This window comes from Leopardus geoffroyi, chromosome A2 (assembly GCF_018350155.1).
Source record: "Leopardus geoffroyi isolate Oge1 chromosome A2, O.geoffroyi_Oge1_pat1.0, whole genome shotgun sequence".
NCBI lineage: Eukaryota > Metazoa > Chordata > Mammalia > Carnivora > Felidae > Leopardus > Leopardus geoffroyi.
The window spans coordinates 2,454,296-2,473,432 of record NC_059331.1 but is presented as its reverse complement, the minus strand read 5'-3'; the positions used below and the strand labels follow the sequence as shown (position 1 = coordinate 2,473,432).

At 64.7% G+C, this 19,137-nt stretch overlaps 1 protein-coding gene across 2 annotated transcripts; it reads right to left on the bottom strand.

The window, feature by feature from the left end:
• Positions 1-317: 317 nt before the first annotated feature.
• Positions 318-17,429, bottom strand: NCLN (nicalin). 2 transcript variants are annotated; one of them, XM_045491425.1, is made up of 15 exons: positions 17,097-17,429; positions 12,517-12,707; positions 11,490-11,634; positions 10,690-10,784; positions 7,974-8,054; positions 6,038-6,141; positions 5,601-5,689; positions 5,373-5,512; positions 4,934-5,112; positions 3,520-3,607; positions 3,387-3,425; positions 3,124-3,287; positions 2,113-2,166; positions 1,936-2,014; positions 318-1,802 (listed from the first exon to the last, which is right to left on the bottom strand). In XM_045491425.1, the coding sequence occupies exons 1-15, from the start codon at positions 17,278-17,280 to the stop codon at positions 1,743-1,745; spliced, it is 1,692 nt and encodes a 563-aa protein (XP_045347381.1). In that variant the 5' UTR covers positions 17,281-17,429; the 3' UTR covers positions 318-1,742. The 2 variants fall into 2 exon arrangements, with proteins under 2 accessions (XP_045347381.1, XP_045347382.1); XM_045491426.1 differs by having other exon boundaries at positions 3,124-3,284.
• Positions 17,430-19,137: the final 1,708 nt, after the last annotated feature.

Here is a 19,137-nt window from a genome sequence, read left to right as displayed (position 1 = left end):
GATCGGGCAGGCACAGCTGGAGCCACAGGCCCACAAGCCGAGGGGCCCGAGAGAGCCAGCCCCGCCCATGCCCTGCCCCTGACTTCTGGCCTCCAGAGCTGGGAGACCAGAAACTTGCTCAGGGTGCCCGGTCGGGGTACAGCTGCCCCAGGAATCAAACACACGCCGTGATCCCACTGGACAGCGAGCGAGTGGGTTTCCACCCTCAGCTGGCAGCTGGGGGGCAGGAAGGACCGACCCCGCTCACCTGGCCCCAGGCCCCTCAAGGAGCACAAAACACCTTGGAAGCGGCTCCCGGACGGGACACGAGAGGCGGATCATTCGATATGGCTTTATTTTCTGATCGTCCAAGTCCGTCCCCGACCAGCCTGAGCTCCGAACAGTTAGCAGTCCTGACGGCCGCCCCAGCAGGAGGGACACCCACCGGGCAGGCACACGTGGGGAAGACGGGCCAACACCGGTCCTCGAGTCCTGCCCCCAGAGGTGGCCGGGCTGGCTGGGCACTCGGTAAACAGTCTCTGGGGGAGACAGGCCACCCAGCAGGGCAAGGTGGGGGGGAGGGGGGCAGAGGCAGGGACGGTCTGGCTTGGCGAAGGCAGGAGGCCCAAGGTGGAGACGGAGACACAGCCCCCAGGAGCCCGTCCCTGCAGTGGGTGGTGAGCTGGCTTCTGGGGAGGGCTGGCTGGGGGGGGGCACGTGGGAGGGAGCGGTCCCCCTGCTCTCCAGACCCTCTGTTAAGGCCTCCCTGGGGGCTGAGGCAGGTGCCCAGAGCCTCCCTCATCCTGACCCTCCCCTCGGCACAGAACACCTCACTGATTATATTGCTAATGAATCGGTTCGCCTGGGTCTCCCTGAGATCAATCTCAGCAGCACTGGAGGCCCCCTCCACACCCTTCCCTTACAAGGAGCCTGATTTGTGGGGTTCAGGCCCAGACCTTCCTCTCCAGGTCCCAGGTCCTGGGAAGGGCAGCAGCCCCGTGGGCCCCACAGCCACGTCTTCTCCAGCAAACGCTCTCCTCGATCCCCAGCCTGGATGCCGTCCTCAGACACGGGGGCACCGGCTGCCCCCAGAACACAGCCTCCACTCCACGGGTGAGGAGACCGAGGCCCAGAGAGCCCAAGGGAAGGGGCAGAGGGCTAGGGTGCCTCCTCTCTCCACGCCTGTCTCCCGCCCCAGGGGCATCGGGGCAGCCAGGTCCCCAAGGGACAGGCTCAAGCGCCCCGGGCACGGCGGGAGGGCAGAGGCTGTGACAAGCCAGGGGCTCGGGGGGCACATGTTCCAAGGCCGCACCCGAGGCGAGAGGCCAGGGCAGGGGGACCCAGTCTCCGAGGGATGGGCTGGTGCTGCCCAGCAGACAAGAGGCTGAGCACCCACATCACCCGGCGGACGGGGCGGCATGAGGCCAGACAGGGCCAGAGAGGGGCGGCCCCCTGCCCCTCAGCCTGCAGTCGCCGGTCAGCGTTGCGGACAAAAGGAGGGACGTGCCGGGCGCCTTTCTGGTCATCCTGCAACCCGTGAACCCTGAGGGCTGGGGGATCGCCTCTGGGGCGGGGGGCTCGTCCGCAGACTTGTCCCCAAGTCCAGGGCCCGGCCCCGGGGCCTCCACCAAATGCTCCTCCCATAGAGTTCACGGGACAGAAAAGAGAAAGAACCCCCCAAGTCCTCAAGAGCAACACGGAAAAGCTCTGTAATTCGGGGTGCCGGCCGGCCGTGGCGTGGGGAGGGGTGGCAGGCGGGGGCGTCACTGCGTCTTGGCCTTCACGAGCAGTCTCTGAACGGTTCTGTACAGGAGGTCGAAGTGCTATAGGGGCGGCGTGGGGGGCGTGAGTGAGAGCTGGGCCCAAGGGCTGCCTGGGGGTCACGTCCTGCTAGGCAGGGTGGGGGTGAGCACGCACCTGGCTGGGTGACCCCCTCCCGGCCCTCCCCCGGCTCACCTGGACCGCCGTGTAGGCCATCCCGAGGTAGGCGCCGATGCAGACGGCCAACAGCAGGTCGAAGATGGCTGGCTTGACCCTGAGGGAGACCGGGGCGTCGGCGGGGTCAGGGGAGGGTGCGGGCTGCCTCCGTGTCCCTGGACCGCACGCCACGGGCAGTGACCCAGGGCAGCTCACCTGTAGGCATTCATCACCTGCTTCAGCTGGTCATAGAAGACAAACTCGGGGTCCCTGAGGAGAGAGCACTTCCTCAGCGGGGTCACCCAGCAGCGGGGCCACGTTCTGTGTCCCCCAGAAACCAGACCGCCTGGAGGGCCCGTGGGCCCAGAATGGGGGAGGGAGCACGTACGTACGTGCGTGTGTGTGTGTGTGCACGTGCGTGCTTGGGCAAAGCTGCCACTCACCCTCCTGGGGAAGAACTATTCTTTGTCCTGAAGTAACCTCTTTCCTATTGCTTTTCTGGGCGTCAGAACACTCTTTAAAAACGGAGTAGGGTGACTGCTAAGAATTTACTGGTCTGGAAAGCATTTCCATAGAGAGAGGGCAAGGTGGTCTGGGAATCAGAGGCCCTGGCTCCACAGCCGTGGGTCCACTCTGAGCCTCGGTTTCTTCTTCCGCCCCAGGGCTCTGACTCTCGGGCACACCATGAGTCGGGAGAAGGTAAAAAGCCAGCAAAGGGCACCAAGCAGTGTGGGGAGATCTCCTGCAGGTTCCCTCCTGCCACAAGGCCCTGAGGTGCTAGCTTGGCCCACGTGGGGGGCTCTGAGCAGAAAAAAAGACAGAACCCAGGTGGCCCGTGGTGGGGAGGAGCATCCTGAGGGCAGACCGGGACCGGGGGTACGAGTAAGTAGACACCAGAGCATGAGAGGGCCGGGGGGGGGTGGGGATACAAGGCTGCCCAATTAAACACAGGACATCAGTTACCCTCGGATTTTAAATAAAGAAAAACCGGCCTCAGTATAAGTATATCCCAAACACTACAGGAGACATACTTACGCTAAACAAGAACATGTAAATAAGCATTTACGTGGAATCACATTTAACTGGACACCTGTACTTGGAACTTGCTGTTTTATTTCCGTCCAGTTTCCATCTGCTCTGGAAGCCCCCGGGGGCCTGCTGAGCGGGAGCCACAGCCCACGCGGCTGTCGGGCGGGGTGGGGGGGGGGCGGGCGGACGGCGCCTCACCGTTTGTCCGCCTTGATGTGGTGCTGCTTCACCTCCTTCAGGTAGCGGCTCAGGTAGTGCTCCAGGGTGCTGAGGAACGTGCCGTCCTTGTCCACCAGCTGAGCCGCGCGGGGCTGCTTGGTGAGCCAGTCCATCACGGAGTCCAGCTGTTCCTGCTGGATCTGCTGCGGGGCGCGGGCCGCGGTCACGGGACCCCGCCCCGCCCCGCCCCGCGCCCCCGCCTCCAGCCCCGCCCCCAGCCCCGCCCCCAGCCCCGCCGTTACCATCTGCTCCGTGAAGACCGGCATGTCTGGGGGGGTGCCCTGTGGAGACAGTGGGGGGGGAGGGGGGACGCACCTTGAGTCTGGCCGCCCGGCGGGGGCGGGCCGGGAGCTGGCGGGCGCGGTGGGGGCTCACCTTCTCGGTCAGGTTGTAGATGACTCGGGTCAGGGCCTCCGCGATGAGCCTGGTGTTGCGGGTCAGGGTTTTAGAGTCGACCCGGGACCTTAGGGCAGGTGTGAAGAAAACGCACAGATGTGTCTGGAATCAGCCTCAGTTAAAATCGCCAGAAAAACAGTGGTCGTATTTCCGATGATGCTACAGACAGAGCCACAGCCGCCGCCTCGGGCAGGGCGGGCGCCTCCCCAGCATCTGCCTGGAATGGTGAGCGGCTCTGGGCCTCAGTTTCCTCATCGGGAACGCGGGGGTGGTCAGGGGGGACCCGCCCCCGCGGTTGTGGCGGACATCACTGATGCGATGTCCTGGGCCGGGTGAGCATGTCCCCACATTCACGCCCACCCAGAGCCTGGGGACAGGCCCTGCCTGAGAAGCGGGGCCTCCTCGGACGTGACCAGTGAAGGCGAGGTCGCGCCGGAGGGGATGAGCCCTGGGTCCCTACACGAAGGGGGAAAATCGCACAGACACCCAGAGACGCCTTCCTGAGGCCGCGCAGGCAACACACAGACCCGGAAAAGGATCTCTGGCGCAAAACACCGCCCAGCCGAGTGTGTGCAGCGCGGGGGGGGCCCCCCGGGGAAGGCGGAGGGATTAACCAGGGCCCAGCCCCTTCCCTCCGCTCTCTCCGCCCGGAACGCCCTTCTCCGGACGCCCCTCGACTGTAGCACCGCCTCCTCCAGGAAGCCTCCCTGACGCCCCAGGAACAGTCAACACCCTGCCCACACCTGCTCTCTCTCTAGGCCTCACCCACTGCCTGGCAGGGCCTCCTCGAGGACCAGCTTCTCACCCCCCAGCAGACATGTTCCGCAACAGGGCTGGGCCCAGCCCCAAGGCCACCATAAAACCCTGGCCCCACTGAGGGCCGACAGGCCACAGGGAGCCACGAACGAGAAGTGAAGTCATAAAACGGCAGAAGCCAGAGGTGCACAGGGTCTTGAAGATAGATGGTGAGGAAGAAAGGGGTGGGGAGGGCTCCCCAAGGAGACACGAGACAGGGCACCACTCGCCAGGCCTCAGCACGGCCGTGCAAAGGCCCAGGGACAGATGCTGCAGCATGTGGGAAGCAGGGTAGACCGAAGTGCCCAGCGTCTGAAAGTCACGCGTGGGGTCTGGACATCACACGTGGGGGCCAGGGGACCCCAAACCACTCACACAGCCTCCCCATTGCTAACGAGGGACACAAAGTAATCCGACCCCAGGCCCCCGGCCCCCCACTGTTCCTGGGGTCCTCAGCCAACGCCAGCCCTTCCCAACCACCCACGTTTTGGGTTCATTCCCTCCATCCGGGCACCTGCACCCACACTGTCGCCCCTCAAAGGTCGCTCACAACCGGGCATGGACGGAGGGGAGGCTTCGCGGCCGCGCCCACACTCACCTCACATCCATGATGCTGCTGCGCTGGCCGTCGCGGTGGCTCTCCAGATGGGACAGGGTGAAGGCGGGCAGCCGGCGGATGGCAAAGCGCTCGTGCTCCCAGGCCAGGATGTCCTCCGCCAGGTTGATTTTCTTGTGCACCATTGAGAACCGCACCTCCGGGAACTGGTGGGCGGCCACCTGTGCGGGGGCGGGGGCCCATCAGGGCGACACCCCCGCCCCGGATGCCGCCCCTCTCTGCGAGGGGGGCCCGCACCAGCTCAGACCATGGACGTTCATGCAGGGCCTTGGGAGCCAAGAGGGTTCCCGAGTCCCTAGTCCTCGGGCGCCAGCACGTACAAAGCGCCCGATCACCAGCCTGCTGGAGGCGACCGCGAGGCAACGAGCGCGCGCGGGGCCAGAGATCCCAGGCAGCAGCGGGCACGCGCCCTGGCACCTACCGTCTCCAGCTCCCGCAGGAAGGCGTGCTGCAGCGTCCCCTCCCTGGGCGGCTTGGACACGTGAAGATGCAGACTGTCCCCGCGGCCCACGGTGTCCAGGCACAGGACGAAGGCCACGTTGTCCTGGAGCAGGCTGGAGTCTGCGTGGCAGCAAGAGCGGTTGGGGGGGGCAGGGGGGGGGCCCTCTGCGGCCCTGGCCCCCAGCCCCAGCCCCCCGGGGCCGCTCACCCGTGTGGTCCAGGTTATCTTCCAGCCAGCGCTTGGTTCCCTGGTAGTTGAACTTGCCCCCTCCAGAAGCAAAGAATAGGAGGTTGTACCTGGCAGCGTGGGGAGAGCGGGTGTCGGCTGTGGAGGCGAGACCGGGCCCCCGAGGAGGAGCTGGTCTCCCACAGGCACGGAGTCCTGACCCCTCAGAGCAGGGTGTCCCTGTCCCGGCACCGTGGACGCTCTGTGAGGCGACCCGGGCTCCGTGGGGGGCGAGCGGCATCCCCGGACCCACCCACTCAGTGCCAGACGGCCCCAGACGGGACCCGGTGTCCCTGGGGTGCAGGACCCGGGTGGGGCTCAGCTCCAGGCCCGGCGCCCCGGGGACCTCGGTGCAGTTACTCCTGGGGGCGTGCGCGGTCCCCCCCCCCCCCCCCCCCCCCCGCCCAGCTGTCACGTACGCGGCGTGGGTGCGCTTGTAGGTGTAGAGCCTGGAGAAGAGGCGGGCGAGCTCCAGCAGCACAGAGATGCCGCTCCCGTTCGAGTCCGCACCGTGTGACAGCCACTGCGGGCAGGAGGGACACGAGGCCGGAGGTCACTTCGCCACCCCTGCCCTGGCAGCCGGAGCCCGGCACCCTGCCTCTGGGCCAAGCCTCGCTCCCCGGCTCCAGCCCTGCTCGCCAAGACTCTGCCCCCACGGGGGCGGCCTGGTCGGCGCACCTGCCCCAGGAACGCAGCCCCCCCCCCCCCAAGCTGCGAAAGCCCCCGACTCATCTGCATTCTGTAATCTGAAGGAACACTCCCAACAACATGGTAATCAGATAAGAAAAAAAGTTGGATTCTATAATAGGGCTTGGGGACCCCCCAGGTTACAGTCTGTAGCCAACATATCACATATTGATACATTAAAATTCAGGGGAAAAGGTAACATGACGCTCAGGGAAGGAACCAGATACCAGAGGCCACATGGCGTGTGAGTCCACGTGTGTGAAACGTCTAGAACAGGCTCATCCACAGACAGGAAGGGGGCTCGTGGGATCTGGGGAGCGATGGGGAGTGACCGCTGATGGGGATGGGGCTACTTTTGGGGTGACAGAATGTTCTGGAAGTAGACGGTGATGGTTTCACAGCTCTGAGTGTCCTACTCTGTACTAAAACATTTGCTTTAAAAGAACAATTTTTAAGTGAATTACATCTCACGGAAGGCAGGCAGGCAGACTTCACGGCAGGGGGCGGGGGGTTAAAAACAAAATAATCTAAAAGGCTGCAGATGAGGCGGGAGGGAAAATGACGACGAGGCTGAGCATCCTGAGGGGACAGCTCAGGCCTTGCCTCTGGGCCCAGGCGGGTCCAGGCATCCGGGACCGCTGGCCTCCCAGGTGGGGTCGCCCTTGGAACTGCTGCTCACCATTGCCGTGGTCACACGGCCAGGACCTCACGCCGGGCTGCCACTGGCAACCTCTTCGGTTTGGACAGTTTTTCTTTCAAAGCAAGACTTTCCTGATGAAGCCACAGGCACTGTTTACAAGCTGGGAGAGTGAGCAGTGACCGTGACCTCACTGTGCAAGGGGCTCAGACAGCTCGGCAGGGGGTGAGGGGGCGGGGGAGGCCTGCAGGGCAGCAGAACGCAGCAGAACTCAGCAGGCCCGACACTTCCCTCCTCAGAGGACTGCTGGTGAGGCTGGCCCTCAGCGGCATCTGAAACTGGACTCGGGGGCTCCCACCAGCCTCACCTGCCAGGGGCTCGTGTCCTGGAGCTGTCTGTGCAGACACGAGGTTTGCGCCGAGGACCTGCTCCCCTCCTGGGGTCTGGGGTCTCCGCCCGAGCCCGGCAGAGGGGCCTGCTGACCGACCCCCCGTGAGAACCTGGGCGCTGGGTCTCTACGCCCCCTGGAGACCACACCTCACGTGTCATTTTGTGGGGGGGGGAGGGGGGTCAAGCTTGTCCTAGGGGATACCCCGGGAGAGGATTCTGGAAGCTTAGCCCAGTGTCCCTTTGCCGTCCCCCACCCCGTGCCTATGCCCTGAGATTATTTGCTTCTCATCCTTTATATAAACCACGGCCTTGGGGTCCTCCCAGCACACCCCCACCCCTGGGAATCTTTGCACACATCCCTGCTCCTGGCAGGGGTCCCGAGGACCCTGGCACAGGCACCCTGGGCTCGATTTCCGGCCACCCATCTCTTGCGGGACCCTGGCCGCAAGACCTGCCTCAGATTAGCCCGTGTCTGCTCCACGAGGCCACCCATGCCAGGGATCCTCCTGGGCCTCAGAGGGCGGGTGCCGCTGCTGTGACCCCAGCCACACTGCACAGAAACGCTCCACCTCTGAGCTAGGCTGGAGCAGGGCTGGGGGTGGGGATGCCCGGGCCCCTCCCCAAAGTGCCCGCATACGTACAGGGGCCACTCCGAAGGCATCGTAATGGGCCACGATGACGATGGTGGGAAGGTCTTCTCCACCCAGCCCGGTCAGCCGCCCCTGCAGAGAGAGAGACAATCTGTGAAGGGCACGCTGGCAGGGGGGGACCAGACGGGGGACCACAACGGCCAGAAACAGTTCCGGCTGCCCCGTGGGGTGGGGCATTCTCTCGAGCCCTGCCGGCTCTGTCACGGACAATACGTGAACCAATGGCTGTGGCCGGGCGCCAATAAAACTTTATTTACACAAGAAGTCACAAGGGCCACTGCTCTCTCTGTCGTGCTTCCCCAACGGGAGACCCGACCCATCTTTCGAAGGCTGAGCCCCGAGCCACCGTCAGGGCAGGAGCAGAGCTCTGCTGATGAGAGGCAGCCAGTTCAGAATGCGGCCACAGGAGCCCATCGGGGTCCAGGGTCCAGGTCCCGGCGCCCCAGCTGGAGACCCAGCACGTGTGGACTGGCCCTCGCTGAAGTCACAGGGGTGACAAAGCAGAACCACCTCTTGTCAGCAAAGGCCTCAGCCTCCACTCCTCCCGTCCAAGGCTAGTCCCGGGGTGCAGAGAGGTCGTACGGGGTGGCCCAGGGTCTTTGCCAGCACACGGCTGAGGCCGTTTTTTCCGATCCTGCCAGCTAGAGGGCGAGCTCTGCGAGGGCCTTAGCCACGTCAGATGGGAAGCGGCCGCTGGCGAGCCCTCCTGGCTGCCATCCACGGGGAGCCGGCCGAGACCCGGGACAACAGCTCGGGTGTGGGTCCCCGCCTGAGACCACGGGCACACTGCCGACCGTACGGGCTCAGGCCTCTCGAGACAGGCTGATCCCAGCACCGGCTGCGTGAGCCAATGGGGGTCAGGGAGAGTAGGGGGGCAGCCGAGTGCCCCCGCTTCCTCCATGCCCCCCGCTTCAACCCAGATAACAGGGATGGCAGAGGGCTCAGGGCACTGCAGAGGTTTCTAGAACCACAGGCCAGGACGGCCAGGCTGGCAGGCTGAAAGAGACTCCTGAAAGGCAAGAACCCACCAGACCCCGGGCGGCCCCGCTGCTATTAACCCCCTGGCACCCGGACTGGCTGCTGCTCAGCCCCACCTCCGGGAGCCCGACGGCAAGGACCCTGCCGCGACCCTTCACACGATTTTTACGCTATTCGTCTTCTAATTTCATCCACTGCTTAGACGGGGCAGCGCCGTCCACACACCCTGAATCGGCCTGCCCAGCCCCCTGCACCCGGTCCCTGCGGGCGGCCCACCCCGCCCGGAGCCCCGACTCCCCTCGCCGCTACAGACCTGCCAGTCTGGCGTCCTCGAGGGTCCCTGCGCGGACTGGGATGAGCCATTTTTTGCAGGCGTGACTGCCCCGGCAGAGCCCGTCTCCCGCTGGGCCGAAGTGCCCGCTTGCCACCCTCGGACCTCCCCCCGACTGCAGGGGAGTTCCTCCAGGAAGGAAGGGCATCCCGCCCGCTGCTGCCTCCCGCACACAGCAGGGCTCAGAGTGCTCACGGAGAAAGGTTAACCCCCCGAGGCGGACTCGCTTAGTTCTGGAGAGGGGAGGGCACCCCGACTCGTACGGAGCCCGCACGCCGGCACCAGGGGCTGGCCGAGTAGCCTGGCGCCGTCTGGTGTGAGCCACTGGGGACTCAGGCCCGCCTGGCCCAAACCAGCACGCTCAGCTCAAGTGCTCGCTGAGGGCCTACTGTGCACAGGCGCCTGGTCAGGCTCCCAGGACACCACACAGGCCGAGATGACACAGTCTCAGCTCCCCCGGCACCGGGGCCGGTAGGAAAGAAGGAGTGACACGCAGGCTCCGAGCGTGTCGATGGGACGATCCCTGGACACGAGGTAAAGCCAGGCCTGGGTCAGGCCTGCCACGGGATGACTCCGGCTCCGGGTTGACACTGTATGTGGTTTCTCAGGCCGACAGGCTGCCATCGGGCACTCAGTCCCTGGCCATGCACCTGCCCCATCTGTGCTCCTTGCCCTGTGCCCTTGTTTCCGGGGCCTCTGTGAGGGTCCCCCAGGCGGTCTCCAGGGAGACCTCCTCACTGGGGTGGGGGACACAACGGACACGATGACACCATGAAAAGAAGACAGTCCCCACTTTGTGCTTTTCCACTGCCGGCCCCCCCCCCCCCGCCACCTCCCCACCCTGGGTCCACACAACTGCCGGAGCTTTCCGTCCAGGCCCCCCACAGCTGCCGACAGAGCTGACCCTCGACACGGGGGAGAACAGAGCAGCCGAGCCAGGGTTTCCTCCGGCCTACGCGCTTGCTTCCACCCCCGCAGGAGGTGATTAGGGGCTGAACGCTTTCATGTTCGGCCTGCCGCTTTAATTGCCTACTTCAACACCCAGAGCTCAGCTCTCTCCCAGCTCAGCTGAGCTGTGGACAACAGGGGGTGTGTGTCCCCAGAAAGTTCTGAGGATGCAGCCTTGGAGGTATCATGATATGAAAAGAAAAAGCCACAGCGGGAACGGGAGCTCTCTGCGAGGCAGGGACAGCCAGTGCAAAGGTCCTGAGGCAGGATGAAGAGACTTCATGTATGGCTGGGGCTGGCACTGGAAGGCAGGAGATGGGCTGGTGGGGGGATCTGACCCGATTTCCCTATCAGAGGCTCCCTCCGTGGGGAACAGGTGGGGCTGAGCTCAGAGAGCCAGGATGCCCCCCTCCCCAGGTCTTAGTGTGGCGGGCAGGGCCAGATACTCACCTCCACACTGGTGATGAGCCAGTCACTCACGGCCTTGCTCTGGACCCCGCTGGTGACCATCTGGAAGCCGTTGGCAGTGGCGGTGTGGAGCAGCACTGAGGACAGGTTGGGGAGCGTCAGCCCAAGCCCCTGGGGGGCTCCCGAACCAGAGCCTGCATCCTTGTCGCCCCAACACCCCAGACGGCAGGGGTTCAGTCTAAGGCCAGCTGGACACAGGACCGCCCCCGTGAACCGGGACGCAGCGTGAGGACTGGGCAGGGCAAAGAGCCTGGCAGGGAAGACACTCGTGCCCTGGCACCGGTCACACCCACCACTCGCACGGGTGAGAAGGGAGTATCAGGCAGGTCCCTTCCCCGGCGTCTCTGACTGCTTCTGCTAGCTCTCTCTCGACGGCCACCTGCCCCGCTCCAAGCTCGTGGACGCCCCTGATCCACGGAACAGAAGGACGGGTTTCCTCCCTCCCCAAGGACGCTGCCACCCCTTCCCGACAGACTCCAGCATGATACGGTGGCACGGACAGAATCCTCGGCAGGTGGTACAGGTGTCTGTGTTTCCCATAAGCCATCAGAGGCTGAACATGGGAAACGCCTCCCCGAGTCGGTGGTTCTTCAGCTTCTGTTTGCACAGGAACCAGGGGCGGGGCGGGGCGGGGGGGGGGGGGGGGAACGGCAGGGTCTTGGCCTCCAGCCCCAGGTCTGTGGCACAGCCGGTGCGTGCAGGGCCGTGCGCTCGCTGTGAGACGCGGCCCCTCAACAGGCCAGGACCCCACACGCCAGCCCCGTCCTGCCGCCCAAGCCTACCTTCGGCAGCGGAGGCGGAGCCCTGGGCGGCGGACGCGGCCTGCGTCTGCTCGTAGATAGACAGCAGGGCCTCGTCCTCCACGGCAAAGTACACAGGGACCACGGTCTCCATGGCCAGCATCTCAGGCTCGGTCTCCATGAATTGCTGTGGAGGAGAGGCTTGTTTAGGGGGCTTCTGGCCTGCAGGGGGGGGCGGGGGGCGGGGGCAGGGGGCAGTGGCCATCCCGGGAACACGGGCAGCCTCCCATGAGGCTGGCTGACAAGGCGAGGATCACACCGGAGAGGACAGGATGGGATGGGGGATGGGTGCAGACGGGACAAGGACAGAGGGCTGAGAGAGGGTGGCAACACCATGGGGCGCCCAGGCGGTACCCGCCAGGGAGAAAGCAGGCTGGGAGGACAGAGAGGGAGCCGGCCAGGTCTGGGGTCAGATCTGGCATCACTGTGGGCCGGCCCCAGCCCCAACGGCCATAGCATCCTCAGATGTCAGCACCCTAGGCTGACGGCAGGGGCCCGCACACGGTGGGCACAAGGTGCCCGCACACGAGGCACACCGGCCGTGCCACAGTCCTGGGGCCGGAGGCCGAGACTCTGCCGATCTGCAGCCCCCGCCCACCCCGAGCTAGGCTTCGGTGAGGCTGAGCCCCCTCCACAGCCCCACCCCCGCATCTCATCCGCAAAAGCCTCTTCATCCGTGGAGTTTCACGGGGGCCTGTGAGACCCCGTTAATTCAAAGCAGGTCGCCGCCTCGGCACTGTGGGGGTGGGAGCAGCATCCCCAGCCCACCCCCCGGATGCCAGGGGCTCCCCAATCACAGGTGTGTCCCCTTAAGGACAGGATCACCCTGGGGGGGCAGGGGCCACGACGAAGAGGCAGACGGGTGGCAGCCCACTCTCTGAAGGGCGGAGGGCACGGCAGGGGCAGGCACCCGGCCCGAGGTCACACAGCTCACTCCGAACCCAGTGGTCTTTTTCCTGCGGAAGTTTCTGGACCCAAGCCTGTGTGGAAGGCGAGGGGGGGCACTCACCCGGATGACGTCCTGGGGCACGGCGGCCATGGCTCGCGGCAGGATGATGACCACGGCGCCGGCCGACTGCCTCAGGGCCTTCTGATACTGCTCGTAGGAGAAGTCCAGCAGCCGCATGAGTACGCAGCGGCGACTCAGCACGTCCGCGTCGATGGTGCGGGCCTCTGTGTTGAGCACGGCGTTCCGAGTGCCTGCAGGAGGGCGGGCAGGGCCTCCCTCAGTGGGGCACCGGGACCCCCACCTGGAAACCACGGACTCGAGGACCCCCACGGTCTCACCCCCTACGTGTCCCACGGCGGCCACAGGCACGGCAGACAGGGGCAAGACCGCGTCCGCCACACCGCCCACAGGCGCAGCACCCACTCAAACTCCGGTGCGTCACAGGGCCCCTAAGGACCACTTAAGAGCTAAGACCCTCCTCCCTGGGTGCCGTGGGGGATGGAGGAGCATTCCTGGACACACCCACGCAATGCCAGGGGCTCAGGTGTCCCCAGACACGGCCCGGAGTCCCCCCGGGACAGGACTGCCCCAGATCGGAGCCTCCGCTCGACAGCCGAGGGCCATCTCTCACTCTCTTCTGAGAGCTGAAGAAAGTTCCAGAAAATCAGGGAGAGAGCTAGAGACGGGAGCTTCCAGGCAACTGAATCCTCCCCCCCACCCCCACCCTCCATCCAAGAAGATGTGGGTTGGAACCAGGATGGTGGAGAGCTTTTCTGGGGTCAACAGGGGTCTCCCCCAGACACAGGCACCTGAGCACTGAGCCCTGAGAGGGCCGCACTGGAGAAAACCGGCCAGAAGCCACAAGGACGCTAAATGCCTGCACGTGGACAGGCGCTAACGTCTACGTATCTTCCCACGGCGGCACTGTCCCCATGCGTGGTGCGTGGCAGGCCCTCAGGGGCCGTTTGCCTCCCAAGCACGGTGGGAAAGGGGACTTAGGCAGCTCTCCAGAAAAAATCCCAATTTTTACATCAAATCACTCAAACAGCAAAGAGAAGCAACGATCGCAAAACGCCTCAAGAGGTGCAGACCGACCCGGGCTGCCCAAAACAAGCAACCATGTTACATGCAGGGCGGGGTGGCGGTGGGGGTGGGGGGAGGCTGGATGTGGCCCCGGGGCCTCCCATCCCAGACCCGGACAGTGGATGCTCAAAGTCATGACGGGGAGCCTGGCCTTGCCATCCGAAGGTCAGAGCTGCGGGGGCAGGTGTCCACACGGACGCTCGGCTACGAACGCCTCAAGCTCAGAGCCAGCCCCCCCGGCCCCCACCTCTGCTTTCCAGGAACGCGGCCTCCGGAGAAGGCAGGCAGACCAGGGAAGGGGCTGGTCAGGGGAAAGGGGACAGCGTCCCAGGGGGGAAAGGGGGCCTGTGACCAAGGCACGAAGGTGACCCACGTCCCCAGGGCCGGGGCTGGGGTGCTCCCTCCAGGGGCCTTTTCCCTGACTCAGACTGGCCGTGGGAGCCCCAGGAGGGCCGGGCAGGGCGAGGGCAGCAAGACCTTCGGGCCGTCCTCGAAGCGCTGGGAGTCCGGGAAGGCCCCTCCCCCGTGCCCCACACTCGGCCTCCCAGAGTCCTTCAAATCAGCTACAGGGGGAGGCACGCAGGCCTACCTGGCCTGGTGCTCCCTCACGGAGCGGGACGCCACCTTCCCGGGGGAGGATCCCAGAAGGGAAGCAGGGAGAGCAGAGACGGGTGGACACGGGCCCCCAACCGCCCCCCGGACCCCGAGGGCCCCAGGGGCAGAGACCCTCTTTGCCGACGTAAAGCTGAGGCTAGCGCAGCTGCCCCCCGCCACGGACCCCGGACAGGAAGAGGTCGGGCTCGGCGGGTGCCACGACCGGGCGGGACGGAAGCCGCCAGTTCTCTCGACAGGACCAGGCCCGAGCAGGGGTCGCAGACTGCTCTATCGAGGGCCGGGGGGCCAAGCCTCTCACCTTGCAGGCCACGCCAGCCCCGCCTCAAGTACTCAGTTCTGCACGCCAACCAGCGGCCACGGCTGTGTGCCGATAAAACTTTATTTACCACGAGGGGTGCTCGCGGCGCTACCTCTCCCAGGGCCTGGCCTCAGCCTAGGGGATCAAGCGAGGCCGGTACGAGCAGGCCGCTAAGAGCCCCAAGGCGCACACACAAGGGCTGTTAAAGCGACCTGTCACCTCGACCTGTCACCGCGGGAGGGCCAGTCTTCCAGGAGGCGGTGGCGGGGTCACACCCATGGCCTTGTACCTGACGGGATTACCCTCAGCCCAGCTGGCACTTCGGCACAAAGGGCACACCCCTTTCCTTCCCAGCAGCCGGCCGGCCGGCCGGCCTGCATTTCTCAAGAGGAGAGAACAGGAAGTGAGGAAAGGAGGCAGACTCGGAGCGAGGCTTGCACCAGGAGGCGGGGAGCCCGCAGGCACGGAGGGGGTGCTGAAGACACTGGGGAGACGGCAATCGGCGATGACCTACAGGCCGGCGCTCAGAGACCACGCTGGCCGCCAGAGGGCCAGGGCGCCCTCCGGTCCCACCAGAACAACGGCACCAACAATCCCTCCAGCGTCTCCCCGGGCGGACACAGCCCGGTGTGAGGGGCACGGGGTCAAGAGGGTGCGTGACCCCCACGCCCCGGGCCTCTGCCTCCTTGGGCTGCACACCAGAAGCTCTCGGCTGAGATGGGGGGCACCCCCCAGAGCCCAAGGTCTTTCCGGACGCCACACGGGGGAAGATGTCAAGCCACGAAAAGGAACGGGAGGGAATCCCAGGAGGAGGAGGGGCAATGAACCCAGGGAAGGGAGGCTAGAGGAAAAGACAGCCGGACGGAGATCCACCCGGCATCCGGTTATCTCAGGTTCCAGGCTCTGCGCCTTCTGGAGCACAGGTTCCTCCGGCAGCCGCCAGCCACCCTCGGCTGATTCGGTTTATTACAACTGACACAACACTACAAACTCCCGTCCTCCCTTGCCTGGACCACGTCTCCAGTGCCCAGTGGCCACCTGTGGCTCGTGGCTCCCACGTTAAACAGCAAAGACACACAAGACAGAAAGTTCCACCGGACGCCGCTGGTAAAGGCCCTTCACCCACGCGAACGTGTAACATTCCACGAAAACATGCCCAGGGCATCAGGGGCTCCTGGCCTTCCGTCCCACCCCTCCAGAGCCTGGGGCCTCAGGTCAAGATCATCACTCTAACCCACTCAGGTCAGCCCCCTGGCACCGAAGACATGCAGGGCAGGGTCGTTCTCTGGGGGCGGGGGGCGTGCGTTCTGGGCACTGAGGGGCGGTGAGTCGCATCCCTGGCCTCACCCGCTGGATGCCAGGGGCACCCCCACTTGGGGCAACCACAGTCATCACCCAGCGTCCCCTGGGTTGACAGCCACTGTTCTAAACAGAAATGGCCTAACTTTGGGGTGAGGACGGATCTGAGAGGATGTCTGGACATGTCTCCAGGGCCCGGGGTTCCCCAAGGGCTTGGCTGGGGATCCATGGGGCTCAGGCTAGGGCCGAGATGTTCTAACAGGAGGAGCCAGTCCAAGAGGAGACTGGGTCAGAGATGAGGACAATCAGAACAGGGGAGGAAGCTCTTTATGGAGAGATCAGACTTGCACTTGCAGGGGCCCAAGGCACCAAGCTGGAAGAAAAACCCAGAGGCCAGAAGGTTCTGGAACACCAGATACAGCTACAGTCCAGTAGAGATGAGGGAATTTAGAATCGGGGCTTCGGGGCTGGGATCAGGACCTTGAGAGGAAGGAGAAGGGCCAGGAGGTCTGGGACAGAGGACCCAGCAGGGTCCCAGGCAATCCAGGATTCCTGGACAGAGGGAGCAAGTGGGGTACCAGGGTGACGAGGCTGGGCGAAGGGGGGGTGTGGGCACCGAAGGGAGGGACAAGACACGGGGTCTAAGGGACCCCACAAGCCCACAGGCATGGGGACTGAAATGGGAAGGAGCGGGGGCCGGGGGCCTTGGCTAAGGAATCTGGCTCACGAGCTGGGCCCTGAGAGGCTGGAGAGATGGGCCTGGACGTGAGGCCAGGTCTGGGTTAGAGATCAGAGCTCCTGAGACCCGAGGGGACAATACTGGCACTGAGCAGGAAACAGTGGGGGTACCTGGGCCGTGCAGGGTCAGGGCTGCTTGGAACTGGCCATCGAGGGGCTCGGCCTGGCAGAAACCAAGCCAGGAGGCTCACCTCCAAATCCGCCCCCAAAGCGGGAGCTCTGGGCACCGGGACACGGCCCAGTGAGGATGGGCACCGGGGTGGTGTCCCGGGAAGGGGGCCTCGGCAGTGCGACTCCGGCCCAGCTGGGAATCCGAGGGTCCAGGAGCAGAGGGAGCTTGGCCTGAGGGTCGGAGCCCCGGGTTCTGGGGCCCGCTGCCCTTGCCTGGGGCCAGGGGAGCCCGCGCTGAGGGCTCCAGGGGCGCGGGACGGACAGAGCTGGGCGCCACGCAGGGGTCCACGTACGCAGGCTCTGACTCGTCTGCGGCTCGGCTAAGGCTAAGGGTCGGGTGGCCTAAGCGAGGTCTGCGGGCTGCACTGCAGCTGGCCAGGCCGGCGCGGCGGGTGCCCGGGCTCCGGGGAGCCCGGCGAGGCCGGGGTGCACGCACCGTAGGGCTGCCCCTGCAGGTCGTACTGCTGCATGCGGTACACGGTGAACTCGTGCGCCGCGTCGGCGGCCGGCAGCGGCGGCGCCACGAGCAGCAGCACGGCGGGCAGGAAGACGATGAAGCCGAGCGGCAGGCACGACGCCTTCAGCATGTTCTCCAGCACCTCGCCCGCTTCTTCCAGCATCCTGGCCGGCGGCGGGGCCGCGCGGAGCGGCGGCGGGGACGGGACAGCGGCAGCGGCGGCGGCGGCGGCGGCAGCGGCGGCGGCGGCGGCTCCCGCGGACTCACCTCAGCATGGGTAGCCGCCGGGGTCCTGCGGGCGCCGCGCCGGGCAGCCCGCGCCTGCTCCGGGGTCCTGCGGGCACCGCCACGGGCCGCCCCGCTCGCCGCGCTGCCTCCGGGGAGTTGTAGTCCTCCTGGCGCGCGCGGAGCCTCCTGGGAGTGGTAGGCCCACTCTGTTACTTCCCAACGGAGGACGCCGCCGCGGTGGACTGTTGGGCTAGAACTGATGGCGTGTCACGTCAACTCCGAGTCCCGAGATACGGAGACTTTAAAACAACTATTTGCGGTCGAACTTTCTCCAACGCTGTCTCTTGTGGGGGGACGAGGGGGGCGGCGAGAGCCGCGGGGCAGGACGTGACCTTCCAACCCGGAAGGAAGTTGGAATAAGAGACGAGAGGGGCCAGCCCAGTGCGCGCAGTCTCCTGGGAACTGTAGTCCGGTTAAACAGGCGCAGGGCTCATGGGAGCTGTAGTCTTCCTGGCAGAAGTCAGAAAAATCCGTTAAAACAACCAAGGCACGTAGATGTTAGACTCCGCGAGGGCAAAGACTTTTGTCCGCTTCGTGCGTTGATGTATCCCCAGAATTTAGTGCGAGGCCTGGCATACAGTGGGTTGGCTATACCGTTTGGGGATGAATGAATGAAACAAGAAGAAAGAAATCATGATAGAAGTTTCCTAAAGGGATGGTGCAGTGGGTTATGGGACTTGTAGTTTGGAGCCTGGAGTTTGTGCAGGGTCGGTGATAGGATGATTTCTACTTAGGCTTATTCGTATTTGGGGCATATTCATAGTAAAAAAAATATATATATATTTTGAAGTTCGTTGTTCATATATTTAACTGGGTGTCCCGTATTTGCTTTTTTCGAATCTAGCAACCTTAAGATCGCACTGTCTGCCTGCGAGGGGTCTTAAGGAACATCCATAACTCATACCCCCTGTGTGAGGGTACAGATGGGAAGACTGAGGCCACAGGGTGCCGAACAAGAAGGCCCTGCCCCCCAGTGAGTTGACATCCAGGCTTCAATACGGCTCCTGAAGGACTTGGGGGACCCCCCGTTCTGCCCCAGGTGCGAGGCGACATGTGTGCTGACTGATAGAATTCTGGAATCAAGTCTCAGTGCCGACCCACCCTTCCCAGCTGTGTGTGACCTTGGGCAAGTTGCTTCACCTCGCAGAACCTCAGTTTCCTCAGCCACCCAATATGATGACAAATAATCAGATGCCCTTTTCCCAGCCCCCCCCCCCCCCCCCCCCCCCGCCAGGAGTAAGAATTCAGTAAGATGGTCCCCAGGGGAACTGACTCAGAGCTCAGCACACATTAAGGGCTCAGTTAAGCGCTGGTGTGAGAATGCACCAGCTCGTGCAGCCTCCCGGCTGCTGCCTCTCCTATCCCTCCACCCCACCCTCCTGCAAGGCTAACACCTTCCTGCCTGGCGTTTGTCACCCCTAACCAGAGTGGGACCTTTGTGGGGGCAGGCACCAGGGTGTCTGTGGGCGGAACCCCAATGCCCAGAGTAGAGCCTGACACACTGGTTAAGTGAATGAACGAATGAGTGGAATGAATGGGAAGTGAGAGCTCCAATGCCCCCCCCACCCCGAAACTCCTTCTGGCCTGTGTGCCTTTCGTCCCTGCTTCTGCCATGTGTCCCCGTTCTTCCGGGTCAGGCTATGAACGCACAAGATACGCACACACTCACCCAGAGACAGCCGGAAAAAGGAGCCTGAACTTGGCTCGGGTGACGAGGCCTGGGCCCTGGAGC